The 21,686-nt window shown below is 41.8% G+C and overlaps 3 protein-coding genes across 3 annotated transcripts; all 3 read right to left on the bottom strand.

Annotated features, from left to right (window-relative positions):
- Positions 1-1,879: 1,879 nt before the first annotated feature.
- LOC105459891 (serine/arginine repetitive matrix protein 1-like) lies at positions 1,880-5,178 on the bottom strand. Its single transcript, XM_011706233.1, has 2 exons — positions 3,280-5,178; positions 1,880-3,000 (listed from the first exon to the last, which is right to left on the bottom strand). Exons 1-2 carry the CDS (start codon positions 5,159-5,161, stop codon positions 2,924-2,926), a joined length of 1,959 nt encoding a protein of 652 aa, XP_011704535.1. The 5' UTR covers positions 5,162-5,178; the 3' UTR covers positions 1,880-2,923.
- Positions 5,179-5,366: 188 nt separating this feature from the next.
- Positions 5,367-20,155, bottom strand: LOC105459892 (cyclin-dependent kinase 5 activator 1). Its single transcript, XM_011706234.1, has 4 exons — positions 17,958-20,155; positions 16,556-16,798; positions 5,733-6,029; positions 5,367-5,483 (listed from the first exon to the last, which is right to left on the bottom strand). The coding sequence occupies exons 1-4, from the start codon at positions 18,402-18,404 to the stop codon at positions 5,388-5,390; spliced, it is 1,083 nt and encodes a 360-aa protein (XP_011704536.1). The 5' UTR covers positions 18,405-20,155; the 3' UTR covers positions 5,367-5,387.
- Positions 18,505-20,536, bottom strand: LOC105459893 (cGMP-specific 3',5'-cyclic phosphodiesterase). Its single transcript, XM_011706235.1, has 3 exons — positions 20,491-20,536; positions 18,656-19,183; positions 18,505-18,539 (listed from the first exon to the last, which is right to left on the bottom strand). The coding sequence occupies exons 1-3, from the start codon at positions 20,534-20,536 to the stop codon at positions 18,505-18,507; spliced, it is 609 nt and encodes a 202-aa protein (XP_011704537.1).
- Positions 20,537-21,686: the final 1,150 nt, after the last annotated feature.

Below are 21,686 nucleotides of genomic sequence, written 5' to 3'. Positions count from 1 at the left end.
TTCCTCGTCTGACAATTCCGTGCGTTTTTTGAGGTGTCAGAGTCACTATATCAGATAGCAGCAGATTTGATGCGAGATGCATATAAAATTATCGCCTTGAATTATCATTGACTGTTTATTTTATTATTGTTGATTATTGTTTATTGTTCATCGAAACTTTATACTGACAAAAATAAAAATCTGGCTGCATTAATTGAAAATCTGATAGATTTAACAAAAGATACAAATCAGATATACTTGTAGTTTTAAATCTATCAAACATTCTCAAGACAATCAGAAATTCAATTATGACGAAAAGAATTCTGATTGAATAGAATCGGAATATACATTTTGCATGTCTTTTTTCTGATACAACCTAAACATTTTTCTCAGTGTATCACTTAAGTTAGTGCGTAACTGTTACAACGACTCTCATTATCTTCATTTTAAACATCTCTTTGTTGGAACGCCTTTAAAAGAAACGCATGGAAACGCGTCGAGTCCGCTAACATTGCAATTACGCTCGATCTCGTGACGCTCAGAGGGCGAGATGCGAACGGAGTACCAAGAGTACCAAGAGTAAACGAACGAGCAACGGCCCCCTGCTCGCCGCGGACACTTTCGCTACGAGTAACTCGAATTAACTTCTATATCGTATATCGCTAGTCGTAATATCACTAAATCGCTCACCGATCGCGTTCCCGGGAAACGGTTACGGTACGATCGATGAGAGCGTCGAAGGGAACGAAAGGGGAGCGTATGTCGAGAGGGTGCATCGAGAGAGAAAGAGCGGCGAGGTACTTTGGACGAGAGAGAAAGGTATCGCGCGCGCGCGCGCGCGCGAAATTACTGGGTGAGCGTTCACGCGACGCTAATTGTTACGCGGAGCTATCCTAAAAAAAAAAAAAGGAAAGTTATGCGCTAAACAACGCGGCGGCCGTTCGCGCGACACGAGATCGGACGTGTTCGCCGACGAAGGGGAAAGTAGGGGTGCTCGGCTGCAGTCTAATCAGCGTCGTCGCTCGAGCGCACTCGGGTGCGACTAACGCGTCCCTAATGCGCGCGGGGGCGGCCACCCCGTTAACGGTATTCGCTTCTGGATGACATACCTAAGAGACAAATCCCCTATACGTGTTACGCTATGCACAGTTAACATCAGCCGCGCAGAACACTGAGCCATATATCGTTCACGAGACACACGCACGATATAGAAAAGATCACGGGCGCAACGGAGGAGGAGTCCCGTGTCGAAGGCGAGAACAACGAAACGCGTCCTTCGCGCGCGAGCGAAGTGAGTAACGCCGCGACGCGAGACACACGCGGCTGTTCAATCGCAAAAAAAAAAATAAATAAATAAAACGAACTTCACACACGTCGCACGTCGCGGGACGAAGGGAGAAACGATCAAGTTTCGCGTGCAGCCGATCGCCCTCCCCACGGACACACCCTGTCGGTTTTATCCTTCTTGCTTGGTTTTCTTTTCTTACCCCTTAGTACCCCGTACATATTCACGCGGTTGTCTATCGATACTTCGACCCCTTAACTAATATTGCACGCACCGGCACACGGAGGGCTACGCACCCGACGGCGTTCTTCTCTTTTTTTTTTCTTTTTCGTGTCACGACCGCCAGATCACGTCGCCCGGAACAACGAACGAAATCGATCGTCGCGAATCTGATGGATACGCAGCACGCGCGCCCGCGCGATCGTCGATCGCCGGCGCCGCCGCGATCCAACGATCTCGTACGTCGATATATATGTATATATATATATATAAAAAAAAGAAAAAATGAAAACAGATATGAACGAGTAACAAAGAGTCGTATCTCATCGAGCCCCGACAGCTCTCGATCGTGCGGATCCACGGATCCGCGGTTTGCCCCTGGAACGAGGCCAATCCTTTTTCATCACGATGCGCTCGAATCGCATCTCCGCGATTTTTTTTCTCTCTCTCTCTCCTTCTTCTCTTTTCACATTCCACTACCTTCTCTATCATCTTACATACTTGTCGCTCGAAGGCGAACGTTACAAATATCATATATAATTACGCATGTATACGCACGAGGGTACGCACGTATACAAATTATGCTTAGCGCTATTTATTCGCGCGCGTCCGTGATCGCGAGACGGAACCACGCTCGATCTATCGTCGGACGCACCCTGTGTGTGTGTGTGTATGTACTTTTACCTGACGGAGAGCGTTCTTCTCTCTCTCCGCGAAATCAACGCGAGTTACGCTTACACTATGAGAGATTCATGTCATTATTATTATTATTCCCTAGTCGGTACTTTAATCGTTTTATAGCATTTACGTTACTAATTACGGTATAGAACTATATAATCAATCAACGCCCTATCGTGAACCGTCTCGTTCGCGCGCGCCGGGCCGGGCGGCATCCCGACTCCTTCCGTTCTACCTCGCATCCACACAGAGTTCGGACGGATGTCCTGCAGCCGGATGTCCGCCCGATCGCGCGCGCGACCCTACATTTCGTCTTGAGCTGAGAAACATTCAGGCGCCGCGCCCCGAAGGAGGAGTGTACCTCCATCCTTCCCCTCCTCGTCCCCCCCTTCCTCCGCGAGCGCAACGAAACGCACATGTATATATTATACTCTATTTAAATAATAGTCAGTCCTCGACCCCTCGCCACGACTTCCGCCCGTTCCTGGGAAACTTCCGACACGTTTCTTTCCCGTGAAAATGACCATCGAATGCCGAAAATGAATTCGAAGTGATTTCGTTTTTCTTCTTCTCTTCCTCTGCTTCTTCCTTTTTTTTTGGTATTTTCCATTGTAGTCTTCGTGTAGGCCAACGAAGTTCTCGGCGCCCGGTACGGGACGCGATCGCGTTAGGATCTTCTTCCTTCCTGTCTCGTTCGACCTCGTTTAATCTCCGTCTCGACTAGCTGTGCCCTGCCGTCTCGTCTTTTAGGTGGTTCGAAGATTATACTCTTCTTGAGGCCCTTGCGAGGAAAACCGAGCCGCTGTCTGTCGCGGGTCGCCGACGCCTCCCTCTCCGAGCTGTTTGAACCCCAATTTTAACATCATTTTAGTCTGAGACCTCGTACTTTTATTCAGTAACTCTTTATAAAATTGTAGTAATGGATATTAGAAAATAATAATTCCTGTACACGATCTTCATTTATAATATCTTGCTGTATTTTTTTTTTTTTTTTTGAGCTGCTTGTGACAAGCGCGTAGATTACAAATTTAAGGGAGCCAGTGCCGATGTTCACTGCCGGTTCACACCTAACCGACGGTTTAGGGGGAGCAATCGTTATACCGTCGTAACGTACTCACGCAGCTCGGGAGACTCGGCCCTCACCAACCAAGGATCGTCGTACTTGGACACTTCCTCGCTGCGAGTTCTTCCGGGCGGTTTGGGACGCTCGCGAGGATGCATGCGCGGGCCCTCTTCGCTCAACGATCTCTTCGTTGCGTCTATGTGCTTCGGCACCTCCAGCAGAGCCTTGGACCTGGTCAGCAGGGGCTTCTGTCGTTTAGTCTCCTCGCTAGCGGCACGTATTATTACCGTCGGCGGGGGCGGCCCGACCTGGGGCAGTCTGTCCTCCAGAGGACTGGTAGTGGGTAGCGACGTTTTCGCCCTGAACGCACCCTTCCGCATGAGCCGGGGCTTGCTGGACCGCCGGAACGGCGGCGAGTACTGCGGCGAGTATAATTCCGGCTGCACTTGGCGGACGCTTGGCGGACGCTTGGTGACGGGCGTAATAGGCACCCTCGGCGACCAGATCGGCGGTGAGTCCTCTGGCTTTTTCAGCGGCGTCCTCTCCGGCGACTCGGCGTCCCTCCAGCCGCCCTGATAGAGCGGGAACGGCGCGACCTGGTTAAGGATCTTCCACCGGAAATCCTCGTCGTCGCTCTTACTGGGCGTCGCCGGCTCCGGCGGCGGACAGTGCGTAGGCGTGACATTTTGGAAAGGTGACCATTTCTTGTCGTCGATCACCTCGATCGGGATGTCGCTCGGCGACTCGTCGTACGGCGTCCACTTGATCTCGCTGATGTGCTTCTGCTTGTCACGCTTCCTCATCCCGATCGTCGGTAACGGCGACGAGTCCTCGTACGGCGCCCACTTGGTGCTGGTGATGGAGATCTCGGGCGAAATCAGACGTCGCACAATTCGGTTCTCCAGCTTGCTCATCTGCCGTGGATCCGGCTCCGGCGACATGCTCCTGCGTATGCTGTACTTGGGCCGTTCGCGCAGACTCTTGCTCTTCGGCTCGTCCATGCTTCTGTACCACTTCGGCGCCTTTTTCTCGCTGGGCAGAGACACGTGCGGCTTCATGGCCCATCTTGCTCGTATCGGCTTCTTGCTCTCCACCGGGCTGATAACCTTTTCCTTCTCCTTTTCCTTGTCCTTCTCTTTGTCCTTCTCTTTGTGACTGAAGCCCCATCTCCTCGAACTTTCGCTTCTCACTTGAGCTGAACGCTCCAGCTTGGGTCGATCCCTCTTCCCTCTGGCGGCTCTCGGATCCTCGCTGGCTTGCCTCTTCACCTCGGGCTTCTCCCACGGCACGGTCGGCTCCTCGGGCGTCAGCGACTTCGAGTATTGCAGTCTTTTCTCTTCCCTCTGCGGCGGCTTCTCCGGCTCCTTCTTTTCCTTCACCTCCACCGGCTTCACTTCCACCGGCGACGCGGGCGGCGGCGTCTTCACCTTGGGACAGGTACATCTGGGCTTCGGATTCGGCATCACGTCCGGCACCTGCAACCATCTCGCCTCCCTCGCGAATCTGGTGTCGTCGCTGCTGTGCTTCCTTAGGTCGTGCATCGGGGTCAGCAAACTCTGACCGATCGACCACTTGTCCGTCTCCGCGCTGTGGTGCTTCCTGAGATCGCCGCGATGCACGCCCTCCTTCTTCTTCTTTTCTTTCGGAGTCAGACTGTGGCAGCTGCACTTTGTCTTGCCGACGAGATCCAAGTCGGTGCTCGAGGTATGGAGCTCCCAGCGGAACTCTGTACCTTCGCTGGTGCGCCTTCTCAGATCCCAGATCGCCTCGTCGGGCGACAAGTAGCCGCTGGCACTCCATGTCACCTCGGTGCTGCGTACCCTCAGGAAAGAGCCGCGTTCCCGACGGGCGTCGACCTCCTCGCAGCTGCAGATCTTCGTCGGCGTTCTCTGCGACTCCAGCGGTGCCGGCTCGATGGCGTCCAAGTCCTCGATCATCCATGCAATCTCCTCGCGACGCCGTCGACCGCACGACGGGCAGAATAAGTCATCGTCGCGACTAGACCGCGGCTGCTGGCGGGGCAACGTCGGGGTCGAAGTCGAGGTCGATGCGGTGGGGTCAAGCTGCGAGAGCGGCTCCGCGTCGTCGCGACGGCCATCGTCAGAGCGTCGTGACGTCGCAGCCGTGCCTGGCGATGCGCACCAGCAGGTGTGTGTAGCTCCGTCAAGCTGCCTTGGTGGGTACCGCGACTCCGGAGACGACGAGGCTCCGTTCGAGGCCGCTGCCAGTCAGACTTCCGCGATCGCTGGAACCGCAGGCCTGTTTGAAATCAGATTAAAGTTAAATTCAATTTGTCCTTATTTCGCTGTGCGATTTTTCTTTGAAGAATTCTTTGAAGGGGTCAGCTTTTGCAGGAGAAAAATTTTCATCTCTTATTAAATAAACGATACTTTTAATTTTAATAATATAAAAAAAAGTATATTTTTTAGTATTTCCGTTGATTCATACGTTTTAGGTGCAAATATTAATCATTTATTATGTTAATAAAGTTTTGACAAGAAGATGTACCTTCAGCTCGCTGAAGATCTCTGTGAAGAATCCGGGCTCGCTGTTGATTCGCAGCATTTCGGAGCTAAGTCGGTTGACGATCAGGAGGCATCGGTCCCAGAACTTATCCTTGCTGTCCTCAACGAGGAACGGCTTTAGCGGGTAACTGATCTCGTTACCCATGTAACTGTAGCTCAGGTAGAGACACGTTAATACTGTCGCCTGGAGCTCCTTCTCAGACGCCTCGTCTCCGTCGACGAGCTCTTTCACCAGCATATACACGAACACTACGTTGGCAGGGTTTATAAAGGGCACGTCCTGATAAACAAAAGAAGATAAACGTGTGATTAAAATTTTGCACATTTTATTTAGTATATTCTAATTTATAATAAGTACAATTTAATTATAACAAGTTAAATAAAATATATGTTTATTTTTGATAATTTTATATTAATAGAATTTAAATTGTCCAGAGAAATATTCTATTCGCGCTTAATTTTTAATAAAATAAAATTTATACATCCATGTAGTACGTAGAAGAATGTAATTGTATACAGTAATATGATTCATATCTAAAGCACATCATTCGGTAATATAAATATCAGCGGTGTATCTCAGGCAACAATGAATGATAAGAATAAAGTTCGTGACGACTCGCAATTATGGAAGTAGAAAGAGATTTTTTAAAATTATGTCCATTATCTCTAACGTTCTCATCTGTTTATCTAAGCCTGCATTTTAATGTCTTAAAAATTGACAACAATTTTGAGATAAGTCGAGGTGAATTCAACTCATAATATGTGTACTAGCTAATATCAGTGGTATTATATCATCGTTAATACATATAAGTGGCTATACGTTTTTACGTATGCCAGTAATTGCATAGTTTCTAGCTGTGTTGCATAGTGTCGCATATATATTGAATATTTCCCTATATAGACTTTAGGGACACACGTCTTTTCATACACTTATGTTTGTGCATGCGTGTCAGTATAAATACGTATGTATGTATATCGAACGCAAGCTCTTTGGATACAAATATAGTCACATAGATGTTAATTAGTGCGGATACACATATAAGGAGAATATGTCGTATAAATAGAGGGTCTATTTATACTTGATAAGATACCTCTGTTAGCCATGAAACATAAAAGAAAGTGTGAAATTAAGTACATCTATGTATACAACTATATTATTTTTATATACATATACGTATATATACATGTTATACATACGTATATGTATCAATATTATCCTTCAAAACACATACATGCATATATATGTGTATATAGCTTATGAGAATTTATAAATTTTTACATTAAAAGTGAAATAAGTTTCTGAAATATGTTTTTGCTATGTCGAGAGAGCGAAAAAATCTACACGTCTTGAGTCAACGAGACTATTCAAATGCACATATTGCCTTATATAAGAAAATGTAAAGGCGTTACGAAAGAAGAAGACCTTTTATCGTATATTGAAAATCCAATCAAAAATTGAATATGTAATAAGCAAATATATTGCGATTGATTAACAAAAATATTGAATGTTATATATTAAATAATTACTAGATTTATTCAATTTTGTATGAATCAATTTCACAAGTTGATGGGTACGGATGATAAACAGTTTGTTTATTTCAATTATTCAATGCTTATTAAATACGAAAACATTGTAAGTGAATCCAATATTAAAATGTTTCAGCTTGAAGGTAGACATATATTACATCGACCTGGTTTTGAAATGTAATCTACGTAAAACACTAGCTTGGCTTATATTACCGTGAGTAAATAATGCTCGCTTCATAAACAGAGATATTATACATATTATGTGATAAGTTGGAGTAATTTAATTCTAACTGTTAACAAAATCAGTGGATTATGCATTGTACGACGAACAATAATAATAATACTCATGAATAATGACTGTCCCATTTGAGAGAAAAGTATACGTGTATGGGATGTGTATTATTATAATCGTCTCAAGGGGGAACCCGTGTGCGCATCAGTTCTCGCGGCGTGCACGCCAAGACAGAGCGAGTCGCATTAGCGCGCATGGATGCATCGGCTCATGGTGCAGGAGCGAGCGTAGGTGCATCGATTCGTAAGAGGTGGTGCACGGCGTGATGCCGATGCGGCCGTCGCACATGTGGGTGCATTAAGCGCGGTGAGGCCACCACCGGTGACCCGGGGAGGATCGATGCCCTCGATACGATTTCCCCGCGCGCGGCTGCGATCGGCAACCTGCTGCTGTTTTTTATTGTCCGCGCCGCGCCGCGCACTGCCGGCCGCCCCTCGTTCCTCGTTAGCTGTGTCTCTCGGCCTGATGCACATTACGCCGCGCGCACTCACGTTTGCAATTTGCTCACACGCCAGGATGCGTCGAGCGTCCCCGCCTGACGCTCCCGCCACCGCCGCTCGGCCGCCGCCGCCGCCGCCGCCGCCGTCGTCGTCACCGCCGCCGTCGCCGTACGACGCTTCTCCGGCAGGGCCGACGACACTTCTCGGCGACGACGACACGCCCTCGTGCCAGCGCCGGAGGATAATCGGAGCAGTGCACCTTGCACAATGTAGCGGAAAGAAAGAGGGATGCGCGCGGCCTCGTGCCGCGTAAACGCGCCAGAGATTTCTTCCTTCGATTTTCCCCCCGCGAAAACCACCCCCGTGCGCCCGATTCGCTCGAGGAACCGTTAATACGATCAGACAGCTACCGCTTTAACGTTAGACGGAATTGCCTGCGGCGTGAAACTCCATTTCGCAAATTTCACCGTCACTTTACACGACGTGACTTATATACTTCAAATTGGTCATTCTATCAAGTTTTCAAATTTGTAGTTCACCGATTATTTTTTAAAGAGAGTAAACTGGTAAAGTCTATAATAATGGATTACAAGATCTTTCGACTTGTGTCTATTCATTACTGACGACGAGCGTTTTACATTTATTATTATTACAGTAAATATTATACTGCATGAATTGCGTCAACTAATAGAATAATTTTAAATTGCAACCCTTCTGCATTGACCCATTAATGTTTTGAGTGAGTAACTTTACTTTGTTGCAAAGTCTTATGAACCTACTTTAATTGTCAACAATAGTTTTCTTCTTTTTAGCACTTAGCACTTAACAGTTTCAAATGGATCTTTGGAAGATAGGTACTTAGAAAGGTACTTCTAAAGTAAGACGGGTGATGTGTCTTAGAGGACGTACCATCGATGAGTATTGAGAACAGAGGCCAGATCGCGTGACGCTATCGAGAAAAATTATTCATAGATATCGTCTATCGATGGAAATACATTTTTATGACGACAACTTGCGAAGTAAAACTCGTCGCGTGAGCGAAAGAAGTATTCGTAAAATTATACATGGGGTCACCCGAGATATACCCGCACTTTATTTAAAAAACCGCAGTTTACCCCTCAAAAATTTCAATTTAAAGTCACCTGGAGAGAGAGCTTCTTTTAAAATCTTTTCTTAATGCGATCTTTCTTTGAAAAAAAAAATTAATAACAAGTTGATCCAGAGATTAAAGGTGAATGCGAGAAATTGTAAAAAGAAAAACGTGAAACGTTTTCACAGTGTTTTTCATTATTATTTCGCAAAGAGTAAACCGTGCAAAGCTTTCGCTGTCGCATGCACGATTCATTAGGGTTTCCACGTGCTTCCGCTGACTCGTGGAGAGCCGACCCTCTCGATCAGGTACAACACCGCTCGAGAGTCTCGAGAGGGCCGCGGGCCGCGATGCAGCGGAATTAGGGGTGCCAATATACCCGGCGAGGACGTATATACCTTTAGGTCGGTCGATATTCGCCAGGGGTGAGCGGCCTGCTCTACCACCGAACAGGCGACTCGGGCGCGCGTTACACTCGAGTCGCCTCTCCACGCGTTTATAGACCTAAACCTTTTAATTAAATTTCCAAGACTACGGATAACGGTTCGCCGGATAATGCGCGAGTGCACTAGTTGGACCAATTAGCGGCGTAGCCGGCATGCACGCGAGACACCCTCAACCGCAACGGCAATCTAACGCTTTAGTCGGTTCGGGGATGTCCCAGATGGAAGTTCGCGCGAGAACCCGAATCCGCGTGAATTGCAATTAGCCCCCTCCCCCTCCCTGAGCTACGCGTTCGCGTAATTAAATTATGCAAATTAATGAAATACACATAAGCACATGAGATATCCGCGTGCCGCTAGACTGCAGATATTCGCTTCTAGTTGATTCTAGTTTTGAGTATCAACAGGCGTATGAAGGTCATCCGACTAATTCCGCAATTACATCGTCTCAATTGTCTCTATACCGATCACCGAGTGTTTCTCGAAGATAATATATTAATTAGGTGACAGATGCCATGTGACGTACGACACACGTGCTGGATGCGGAAAACGTGACAGGAACGGAATTTTCTTAGCCGTGTATGGTTTCCTTTTAACTAGATTTTCAGTAAGGCGACAACCGATTTGATCTTGTTTAATGTCCAGACAAAACCGACCGATGAAATAGAATCGTCTATGGACTGTTTACAAGACAATTTACTTGCGTGCTTTGACGTCCCGATAGGATTAAACGATTATTAATGATTATTTATAATAATAACTTACTATATATAATGAATGCAGACTGAATGTGCACTGTATGTCGGCTATCATAAGAAATTGCTTGCTAGTAGGATATATTTAATTTTAAATAAATTTCGATTATAATTTTACTTTTTTAAATAACTTTATACATGTCATTATTTAAAAAACTTATATTAAATATTTTTTAATAAATAAATGTATTTTTAATAAATTAAAAATAATTTGTCCATTTCTAAATCTTTATTTATATATTATTAATACATATTTTAATAATTATTAATATTTATTAATATTTCACATTTTCTTTATTTAATTTTAAATATTTAAAGTAATATACGCGTTAAGATTGAAATATTATAAAGAGATTTAATCTCCTTCTCTTTTCTCTTAGAAATGAAATTTTCTTCATGAAATTCATAATTAGATTATCCGGTATTTTTAAAGAGAACTGCATTAAGAAACGAAGTTATCCAAAAGTACTGATAAAAGATTAAGTATAAATTTTAAGGAAAAATTTTGGGATTAATTATTATGGACATAAAAACAATCAATTATGCAGACATTCGTGACAAAAACAATCACAAAGTGTGACTGTTAAAAAAGAAATAAATATGACAATTTATACAATTAGTATGTTTTATAATAAAATTTGTTTTTTTTATATAAATATGTGTGTGTAAGTTTGTTTATTTAATGGCGCTTTAGATGCCATTATATATCATATCATCAAAAAAGTTCTGTCCATAACGATATCTATTATACGTATTACAAAATAAATAATATTAACTTAAAATTTAAATCATATCTAAGAATTTGAAAAATAATAATTTTTTTTGTTATGTAGTGTCCATTAAAATCGTTTAAGGTATTTTTTTATTATAAATTAATAGTAAAATGATTGAATAAGCAAGTTCGTGTGCAAACACACATATACATCCAGCCTCTCTCTCTTTTTGTCTCACACTCACACTCACACACGCAATACCATCGATTTTATCATAAAACACACTAATTATATAAGCTGTCATATCTATCTGCTTCTTATATACACAGTCATGTTTCGTGATTGTCTTTACATGTGCGTCTCACGGCGTGGTTTCTAGACACGTTCGGAGTATACTCTCAGGATAAACTGCATAAACACATTAGACTTGAGGAATTAGAATTAAGTACGCGTGCAGGTCCAATTTGTAATTTGTTGATATACTTCGATATTCCGAAACGCGAGCGACAAAGATAAACAGCGTTTCATTTTATAAAAATAAAAATACGCAAAATAGAATTTCTTTGTTCTACGTCTATCGCGATTGTCCAAACATAAAAATATTTTCTTCACGACTATGCTTGTTCGTGTGTTTTTTTTGTATTTAATATACGTATTTCTATCTCTATTATTTCACGCTTTTGTTCCATAGAAATAAAAATGTGCAAAAAAATAGAATTTCTTTGTTCTACGCCTGAACATTAAAATATTTCCTTTATGTCTGTGCTTATTCGTATGTGTTTGTGTTGTATTTATAATTTATACATATATTACGTATCTCTCCATTACCTCGCTCTTTATCATACGTCGGATGTAAAAATTTATGGGTCATTAAAGAAGATGTATTACGATAACGTGCGTTAAAAAAATTACATATATAGGATATGTGATCACCCTACTTTCATCAAATGCGTCGCAAAACGTGAGTAATTAGATATTATTAATCTTGTCAGTCATTAATTGCACTCAAATTGAATAAAACGATGCAAATGGGAGGAAAGGCCGGAGTTTTGTATGACCTGGTTCTAAAAAGCTACTAGTAGAATACTACTGTTATGCCCGCGCCGTTCGGTCCCGAGTGCTATTATTTTAAGATTGCTGTTATATGCGTTTTTAAATTTATTAAATATTCGCGGTTCTAATTAAAACTTAATATCGTAATTTGCTCTTTTGATATTTCCATTTCCCATTAACGTCAATTCAGGAGCACTGCACCGAAAAATCAGTTGTCCGAATAAATTTTCTTACGCCCGATCGTTTAGATTTAGGGCGATAGAAATATTCCTCGTCTACAGGAGCTGACGTCCGAGAAGAGAAAGTATCTCCCCTTTGCAATTAAAATCGAGGGGTGAACGTCTCTCTTATGAACACCCGCATTTTTTCACATATCCCTGTGGGGTGATTTCGCGACGTTGCCGTCGTCGTTCCTGCGCAACATTTGCGATGCACCCTTCATCCCTCGGTTTTTCCCCCTTATGCGGCATTGCTGCACATCTCTTTCCCACGCGCTTTCCCATATCTCGTCAACCTCGAATCCTCATTAACTCGTTGTCGCGGATTTGCCCTCAATATAAGATAATATAGCTTAGAAGATGGCTTAGAAGTTCATCAACTTTAGCCTTTCCACATTCTCGTAATGCGTGGTAATATTTATTTCATACTCGCAAGTAGGTTGTCACAATATCAATAATGCAAAAAATATATCTTTATATCAACGTGAGAGTAACGTAATAATAGTGTTTAGATAAAAAATAAAGATACATTATAAAAGTATGCCAACAGTTTATTATTTATTCATTAAGAGTTCATTATCTAGAGTTCCTTTCTAGTTACTAAAATAAGATTACGTAAATTGTTTATTTCAAAGTTAGCAAAAATCAATTTTTTTGACATAATAAATTAAAATATGGATATAAATTGATGTGCCATGTATGTAATATTAATTGAACTTTACAAAATTATAGAAAGAGATTTTGTATTAAATATAAATAGTATATTATTAATATACGATATATAAATAATTTGTTCTGAAAAGAATTAGTAAGAAAATATGTCAGCTTAATATATCTTATTACTGGAAATAGAATATGTATACATCAAAGAAATCATATGACACATTTTCTACGCTTTTTTGATCTGAAAATAATATTTTCGTAAAAGAAAAAGCTGAGATATATGTTTAAACATTGGTCAGTGTCTCTAAGTAGGTGATCAAAATATATAAGCTTATTACGCCCTTAAGCTTATATAAGTTTATTTTAGGGGTAAACTTGAAGTAACCGAAAGGATGGTATTTGAGGGATTTGAGGCTGAAAATCGGCCTGTTTCGACAGCTGTTGTTAGGGGACATATTGACAACAAAAACCGCGTATGTATATATTTACCTATACAACACCCTCAAGGATTAAACACATGCACGTGGATGCACGAAAAGCTTACTCTTTCTACTATGTCTACAATATAGCACCCGTGTACGCTTATGCTGCATTGTATTCACGGAAATGTCTGATATATTGATTTTTACACATACGAATTCACACACGTACATACGATATTAATCGTATATTCTGAGAAAGCTAATGATTAAATAACTTCTCTGTCAGAAATTTTAGCAAAAAGTTGGTTGTAAAATGTCAGATTTTTATATATTATTTATTTTTTTGCCTCAAACTACTAAAAGACAAATAAAATAAAATTTACTTACGCTTTATTACAATTTTTTATAAAAATAATGTTATAATAAAAAGTTAATATTCATATTATTTTTCATAAAAGATAATACATTTGGATAAATTAGAGAATAATTAATTCAAATATTTTTTATTCATGGCGGTTTAAAAGAACGTTTCTGACCTTTTTTTTATTTTTGTCGATTTAGTACATAAATTTTAATAATATTCAAATATTAATTAAATGTAGAAAAACTACCTTTAATAATTAAGAATACGTGAAAATAGTAAGGCTACATTTGATTGGCAATTCATCTAATATTCTAATGTACACTCATTGATATTCTTATGTTAAATAGTGTGAGTATTCTGAAAGCGTTGCACAAAATTTCCACAGAAAATATGGAAACTTTTGTCATTTTGATTAAATAAATTTGAGTTGATTAAATAAATGAAGATTATTTAATGTATTTAACTTGATTGATAATGTCAATAAAATATGTACATTTTTATACAATTATTTATAGATATTCCGCCAATCATTTTGTTACATAAAAGTAATTAATGTGTTCTAATTTGATTGATAATGTCAATAAAATATGTATAGTTTTATATAATTATATACAGACATTCCGCTAATCATTTTGTTATATAAAAGTATTCCCTCGTTCAGAAAAAAATACTTGGAGAATCCTAGGTCATTAAGTACGGGGAAATATGGTCCCGGTAAGAATGTAGACACGCAATTAAACGGGTAGCAAGAAAAAGACAGCGTCGATCGTTAGCGGGTCGTTTCAGACGTTGGATGCGAGAGGCCGAGCGTTATCTCGCTCGTCCTTCCAGCGATTCTACGTGCGAATTTATCGACATGAGAAATCGATGCCGGTGGGCGCGGGGACGTTACTGGGGAGCGTGTCTACGCAAAAGCACTTTATTATGGACCGTCTTCGACGCCTCCCTGCAAAGTGGGTTGGAGCACGCGAATGTCGCAATACGTCGCAAATTGTCGCAAATGACAAAATACGCCGCATGAATTCTCGGAAATAATCACAGAGCGCGGATGCGTGACGTGGATCATGAAATAACGTTTACATTTCTCTCATTCTAAAGTGGCCTATAAACTATGTTGATTTTGTCAGAAATAAAAGAGAACGAAAGATGCACGTTTTGTTTCGTATTCCAATATTATACTAATTATACGTATATATCTAAAAAATACATCTAGATTCATTGTAAAAATTTTAAATAAAACAAAAAGATATATCAGCTGATATACACTGTATTATACCCGTTTCGTTAAGTCATTACGACTGTTATACATTTAAATAACTTTGACGAAAATTTTTGAACAGATACACTTTGTTGCGCGCAGACGCAATTAAAGATTAAATACTTGGAATACGATCACGAAGCGCACAAAATTATTATTATGATCCGTTGCGCTCCGTCCGTTACATCAGTGAGTTAAATTTATAATTATCAGAAATTCTTCAAAGGTACCTTAGCTCAAGGATAAACGTGTCGGTCGATGCCGACAATGCGCAATTGTTCGTAACAATTGGGACGTCACTCACGATGAAAAAAAAAGTCCACCCACGGGAGCGGAGAATCACCGCGGCAGTGGACTGGAATTATTACCGGCGCGCTTCGCGCTATTTTCCATGAAACTTGACGAGCACTGCGGTCTGCTGAAGGTTGCACGACACGCTAATCGATATAGTGACTTTCGTCATAAAGTAGGTAAAAAAAATTGTTGCCGATTTGATCGACAGATAATTGACCACTTCGTGCACGTGCGATGCAGTCGCGTTTTTTTGAGCAATCCGGTATCGCGGTACAACACATCGGTTATTTTTTTACGTATTTATTTTTGTTTACTTCGCATGACCGAACCGGACACTTTTACGTCAACTGCAGACGCCAACTCTTTTACGATATGTGATTAAAAAGGTTAAATCATTTTTTCCACTAAAATGATTGCATTAAATTTTATAACAGGCGTTCGCTAAAAAATGTTGTATTTTATTTATTAAAAAAACATCCAATAATATACTATCAAAAGAGTTTTTTCATGCTTCTAAAAAGTTTCGTCTTTTACGATACAAGCATGTGTGTGTGTGTGTGTGTGTGTGTGTGTGTGTGTGTGTGTGTGTGTGTGTGTGTGTGTGTGTGTGTGTGTGTGTGTGTGTGTGTGTGTGTGTGTGTGTGTGTGTGTGTGTGTGTGTGTGTGTATCACACGGTCGGTACAGTATTTATATTAGTCTGTTGAACCTTATATAATCTTTTTTTTCTGTTTGGATATACGTATATATAGTTGTTATTCAACCATCATCGTTTGCATCGATTTTGACTTGCATATATCGACGTTAATCATAGCAGTTCAATCAGCAAGAGTTAATTACTTCGTGCCGTTGGTCTATCTTAATTATCCAATTATAACGATATAGCGGAATAACCGCGAGAGTAATATATTAATTATAGCGTCGAATCGGTGCTCGCGATAATTGTATTATCGGTGAGTATATTTCACGAAGCACGCTAACTACCTAGTAGATGAAAATATTTATTACCAAGCAAGTAGCAGAGATCTCTTTGCGAATGTAGAACTACAATTTAAGTGCTTTTTTTCATTCAGTAAACGTTCATATTTCTTTTCATTTCTTTCCATTAAGGCTCATTCATAAATAAAACTTTTAACTCGTTAAATAAGAATGTCTAAGAATCTTAAAAAACCAACATATTTTTTCCACCGCAATACGTATTCAAACACAAATGTTTGTTAATTTGTAATTTAAAAACGTAAACAGTAATTTTTAAAAGCATAAATGGCGCGCTCACCTGCCAGCCTTGAAGGAGGAGATTTCTGTCGACTGTTCTGAGCCACATGACAGCGTCGCCGGCCTGGAAGTCCCTTAAACGGGTGCATTTCTTGTGCAGGAAGACGCCGAGGCACTTGAGCAATTCCGAGGTGGAGGCCTGGATGACAGTTTTCCTTGGTCCAGGGGGCAGGGGTTTCTGCACCAATTTCTCACACGTCGGATTGTGCGTGGTGTGATTGTTATTCGACGCCGGTGGTTTTGTCTTAAAACCACAAGAAGATTTTAGTGAACAATTTTCTCAATATGATCAACGTAATAAAACAGTCTTATAAAATCTTATGATTTTAATAATATTTTATATTTAATACTTTTTAAACTCATACTTATTAAGTATGAGTGCTGCAAACCTTATAATAATTATGTGCTAATTTAACGCATGTAATGTGATAACTTCTTCACTGATAATAAATTTAATAAAATAAATTCGATAGATTAAAATGAGATAATAATTGATTATAATAAAATAATAATTTATACATTTTATATTTTGTTGATATTAAATGTGCAGTACACAAGTAAAAACCAATAATTAAATATTAAATAAATTGAATGTTTGAGAGCAGCTATGTTTCTAGAAAGATTATTGAAAATTTATGAAGAGAACTACACGTGCCACGCGAAAGGAGACATCAAAACGATCGATAAGCTTTCGATCGTGTCTGAAGGGTCAAAGCACGTTGTATATTTCATTTCTTATGCTATAATCCCCCTTCGTTAGTGGTCTCTATATACTTCCTTAGATACAACAAGCAATGAGATATATTATTCTAATTATATATTCATTCCAATGTTGCTATTCTATATGTTTTATAATATTTATAATTCTTAAATTATTACGCCAAAAATTATTGAGTTATTACATTATATGATGTTACACGCTATACGATTACGTTATACGCTATAATAGTGTATAATGTATATCGTTATCGCAGTTATATAAAATTCTTTAGTAAATAAATTATTATAAGAAATATATATAACGGTCTTGAAAATGCAATTTTTTATTTTAAACAAACATTTAAGTTTAATTTAAATTAAGTTGTTCAAAAATAAATTTATTTTCTATCTAAAAAGATATAATAATATTTTTAATTAATCAGGATCGGTACAAAAAGGATCTACATGTGCTTCTCAGTAAACTTCGACTACAATTTTGATCAAATTTGCATCGTTATAGTATCAATGCAATTTATTAAAGCGTACTTTAGTAAATTGCATTCTTATTCTTTCATCCATTTATTTTATGATTCTTGTATATTTTGCATATTAAATATGTCAATTTACCAATTGTCGAAATAGAATTATAAGAAGCATTCTATCGAAGAGAAAAAATAAGTCTTCTCGTCTGTGAGAGTACTCACCTGCGGCGTCTGTATATTTTTATTCTTATCAACGATAGGTATATTATCGAGCGGCTGTCTGAAAGCGATGTTCTTGTTCTTGTTGTCGAGCTTCTTTTTATTATTGTTGGTCGTGCTGAATCGCTTCCACGATAGGGCATTTATGAACAGCGAATGCTTCTTCAGGTTCTTCTCCAGGGCGTTCTTCTCCGAGATGATCCTCGCGTTGTCGTTGTTGTTCAGATTAATGTTATTGTTCTGTAACGAATTGTTGTTCGTCGGCGGATGATTCGTGGGTGGCGCCGGCGCCACCGTGGCTACGCTGCTCTTGTTCTCGCGATTCTTCGCGTTGTTTAGTTGCTCGTAATTGAAGTTGTTTAACGTGAAGTCAGCGGGATGCTGATGCCCCGTTGGCGGGTAAACAGACCCCCGACGGTCTCGTGGACTAAACGACAATACGGTCCCCATGGTGCTGGCGGTACGCTGCTGCTCCGGATGTTGCGGCTGCGGCTGCGGTTGCGGCTGAGGTTGCTGTTGTTGCGGTTGACTCGGTTGTGCCTGCTCCCTGTCACCCTGTGTCGGCTGAGTTGGATTCTGACTTGGCTGACGACTCACGGGTGGATGAGAAGCTTCTCGTGCTGGACTCGTCGGATGTCCGGGATTTTGTGTTGGCTGGCCAGCGGGATTCTGGTCAGCGGGACTCGGGTGACCCGGGTTACCGGGATTGTGACCTGGATTACCCGGATTGTGGCCGGGATTATCCGGGTTGTGGCCCGGATTGCCCGGGTTATGTCCCGGATTGCCTGGGTTGTGATCGGGATTGCCTGGGTTGTGGCTGGGATTGCCTGGATTGTGGCCGGGATTTCCCGGATTATGTGTTTGATGACCGGGGTTGTGACCGGGATTGTGGCCGGGATTACCCGAATTGTGATGCCCGGGATTTTGGGACTGGTGCCCCGGATTGTGGGTCAGATGACCCGGATTCTCGTGATGCTGAGACGTAGCGGGCGGCGGTCTCGGCGGACTCGGTGTAGTAACACGTTGCGGCGGAGGTGCTCGAGGAATCGAGGTCTCCCTCGAGGGTCCCGTCAGCGGGGTCGCATCCCCTGGCTCGATGGCCTCCTCCACGACGGGACCCACCACCTCGCTCAACCGACCTCCCAGCCTGCTGATTTCTACCTTCGACTTGAAGGACACTACTTTTTCTTCCTCCCGCGACGTTGGGCTCCGATTTACCTTCTGCTTCTCTGCCAAATCTTTTCTTTTCTTATTAAACTTAATGCAAAATTTACGATAACGTACCCTCTCCGCGGCGGGAGAGCGTTATAAATAATATGGCGGTCGTTCACGGTGGTCGATAAGCGATGAGGGAGAGAGAACGAGACGTGTTTGAGGAATGGATACGCGAATAATCTGGTCCTTCCGCTTAACGTAAGGTCCGCAGCCTCTGTAACTTCCGTATCGTTGAAGATGTCACGCGGCAAGATGTCGTCGATGCGCGCAAAAGATGTCGGCCGTCGTGCAAAATGGCGAGCGATCGATGCTTTACCGCCCTCCGCCTCTCGGAGGGAGGATGAGCCAGGTGAACGAAAACACTGGATCGACGCACCGAAAACACCCTACTTGATACCCTGACTCTCGTCCTTTGCGTGTCGCGTCTGCTCGCCTTTACAGACGGTTGTACATGCCAACGCTTTCTCTGCACTCTTAGAACACTCTCAACGCACTTTTAATGCACTTCTCTCAAACGCGATTCGCGACTTATTCTTCCTTAAAATTCAGCTACTTTGGCTATCGATCTTTGACTGTCGGTATCACAAACGATCGACGACCCTCGTCATCGGCGCCGATCTCTCCGATTTGTTTCGTATGCTTTTTCAAATTTTAATCCAGCGTTTTTGCTACGGCTTCGAACGATACCTCGAAGCTGCACTCGTAGAATCTATCCCCCGAGTGGACTCACGTATATGGATGGCTTTTGCGGCGGACTTCAAGAGACGTTGCAAACAACAACACAACGCGCGCGCGCTTCTTCGGGAGCGTTGCGAGAACGACTGATTACTCCGTCGTCGGCAGGCGAACTATTTCTCTCCGTCGCGCGGCAAGTTTTGCTGGTAATCTGCTGCGCTCGTCCTCGGCGACGTCGACGTCGCCGCCGTCGTCCTCGTCGTCGTCGGTCGGCCGTGCGTCCACCACCTACGTCTACGGCCAACCAAGACGTAGCACGCCCCGTTACTGTTATCGGTGCGCGCGCAATGGTTCGATAAACGCGGAACGTCGATGGTCGGGGGTGGAAACGGACGAGAGTGCCCGCGAAGGAGGAAGGGAGAGAGAGGAATGGAGCGAGAGCGAGAAGGAGCAAGGAAGGGTGCGCTGAGAGCGGTCGAGGCAGAGGGCGAGAGCGTGGGGGTGCGTCGCGAAGGTGAGACGGAAAAGGGCGTCGGAGACGGAGAAGGAGCGAAAGGGACGGAAGGACGCGAGACGGATAGTGGATGGGGGAGGGTGGTGGACGTGATCGAGAAGGGCGAAAAGGAAGGGTAGTTCGCGTGTATACCGCGAGCACGACTCTGTGTATATACGCCCAAACTTTTCTCCGACATAACTCACCCTTCCCCCCCCCCCCTCCCACCCTCAGGGAAGCCCAGGGGACAGGTCGAGACTGCTGTCTTGGGTAGACCGCGGAAAAGCTGGTGCCGCGCGCCACTACCGTTAGACACTTTTCACGAGGGGTTTCACCGACGACTCGTGAACGTAGGTCGAGATTTTCTGCAGGGAGAGCGCACGCGAGAAAATGAATGAATGCGGGACGCGCGCGCGGCGCACAGCGTAAATAAGCACGGACCACGAGTAAATATTGGAACTCGCTGAAGCTCGTGCATGCGGAGCGAAATGAATATCCTTTCTGTAAAGCCGCGCGGGGATAAACAGTAATGGAGCATTCGGAGGCGAGAGGGATGTCAAGACGAGGTCGCGCACGAGATGCTTCCGACCGGATTGCAGTCTTGATTGAATTTTCGATATTTGCTCAGTTATAGATATCTACGTAACAAAGTTTTAACAAAAATGATTTAACTGTGCGCTATTTATATTTTTTAAAGATTACAATAACATTTTTTTCTATTTTTGTGTAGCCAAAACTGTTTTGTGTTATTTAACTAGATAACCAGCGACTGTATCGTCAATATCTATTTGTATTTCAATTGAGAAAAATCGAGTAACGAGTTTTTAGAAATTTAAATTAATTTTATTCTTCTTTTTGATAGTAAAAATGTAGTTAAATATAATAAAGCGGTTTGTGAGAAATATATATAATTTTTAGATAGAGAATAATTTTATATTTCTCTATTTAAAAATTATATATATTTCTCACAAACCGCTTTATTATATTTAACTACATTTTTACTATCAAAAATATAAATATATATATAAATATGTATATATATATACATATATATATGTATATATATATATATATGTATATATATATATACATTGACCGACATTTAAATATATCTTAAACAAAATGTGAGAGAGGCGCAAGCCTCTCATACATTCTCTCTTATAATATCTCTCATAAAAGCCGCATTATCAGCCGCATGGAACTCGATAAAATGCAGTAAATTTCCTCTAATGAGCAACATCGATAATAATACATGCTGACAATATTTGTCAGTTTTATTTTTCAAGCGTATTAATATTATTAATTAAATTTCTTTGAACTCTTGCACCGCGTATATATATTCGAATATT

Source organism: Wasmannia auropunctata, unplaced genomic scaffold, assembly GCF_000956235.1.
Source record: "Wasmannia auropunctata unplaced genomic scaffold, wasmannia.A_1.0 LD333495.1, whole genome shotgun sequence".
NCBI lineage: Eukaryota > Metazoa > Arthropoda > Insecta > Hymenoptera > Formicidae > Wasmannia > Wasmannia auropunctata.
This window is presented reverse-complemented; position numbering and strand designations above follow the sequence as displayed.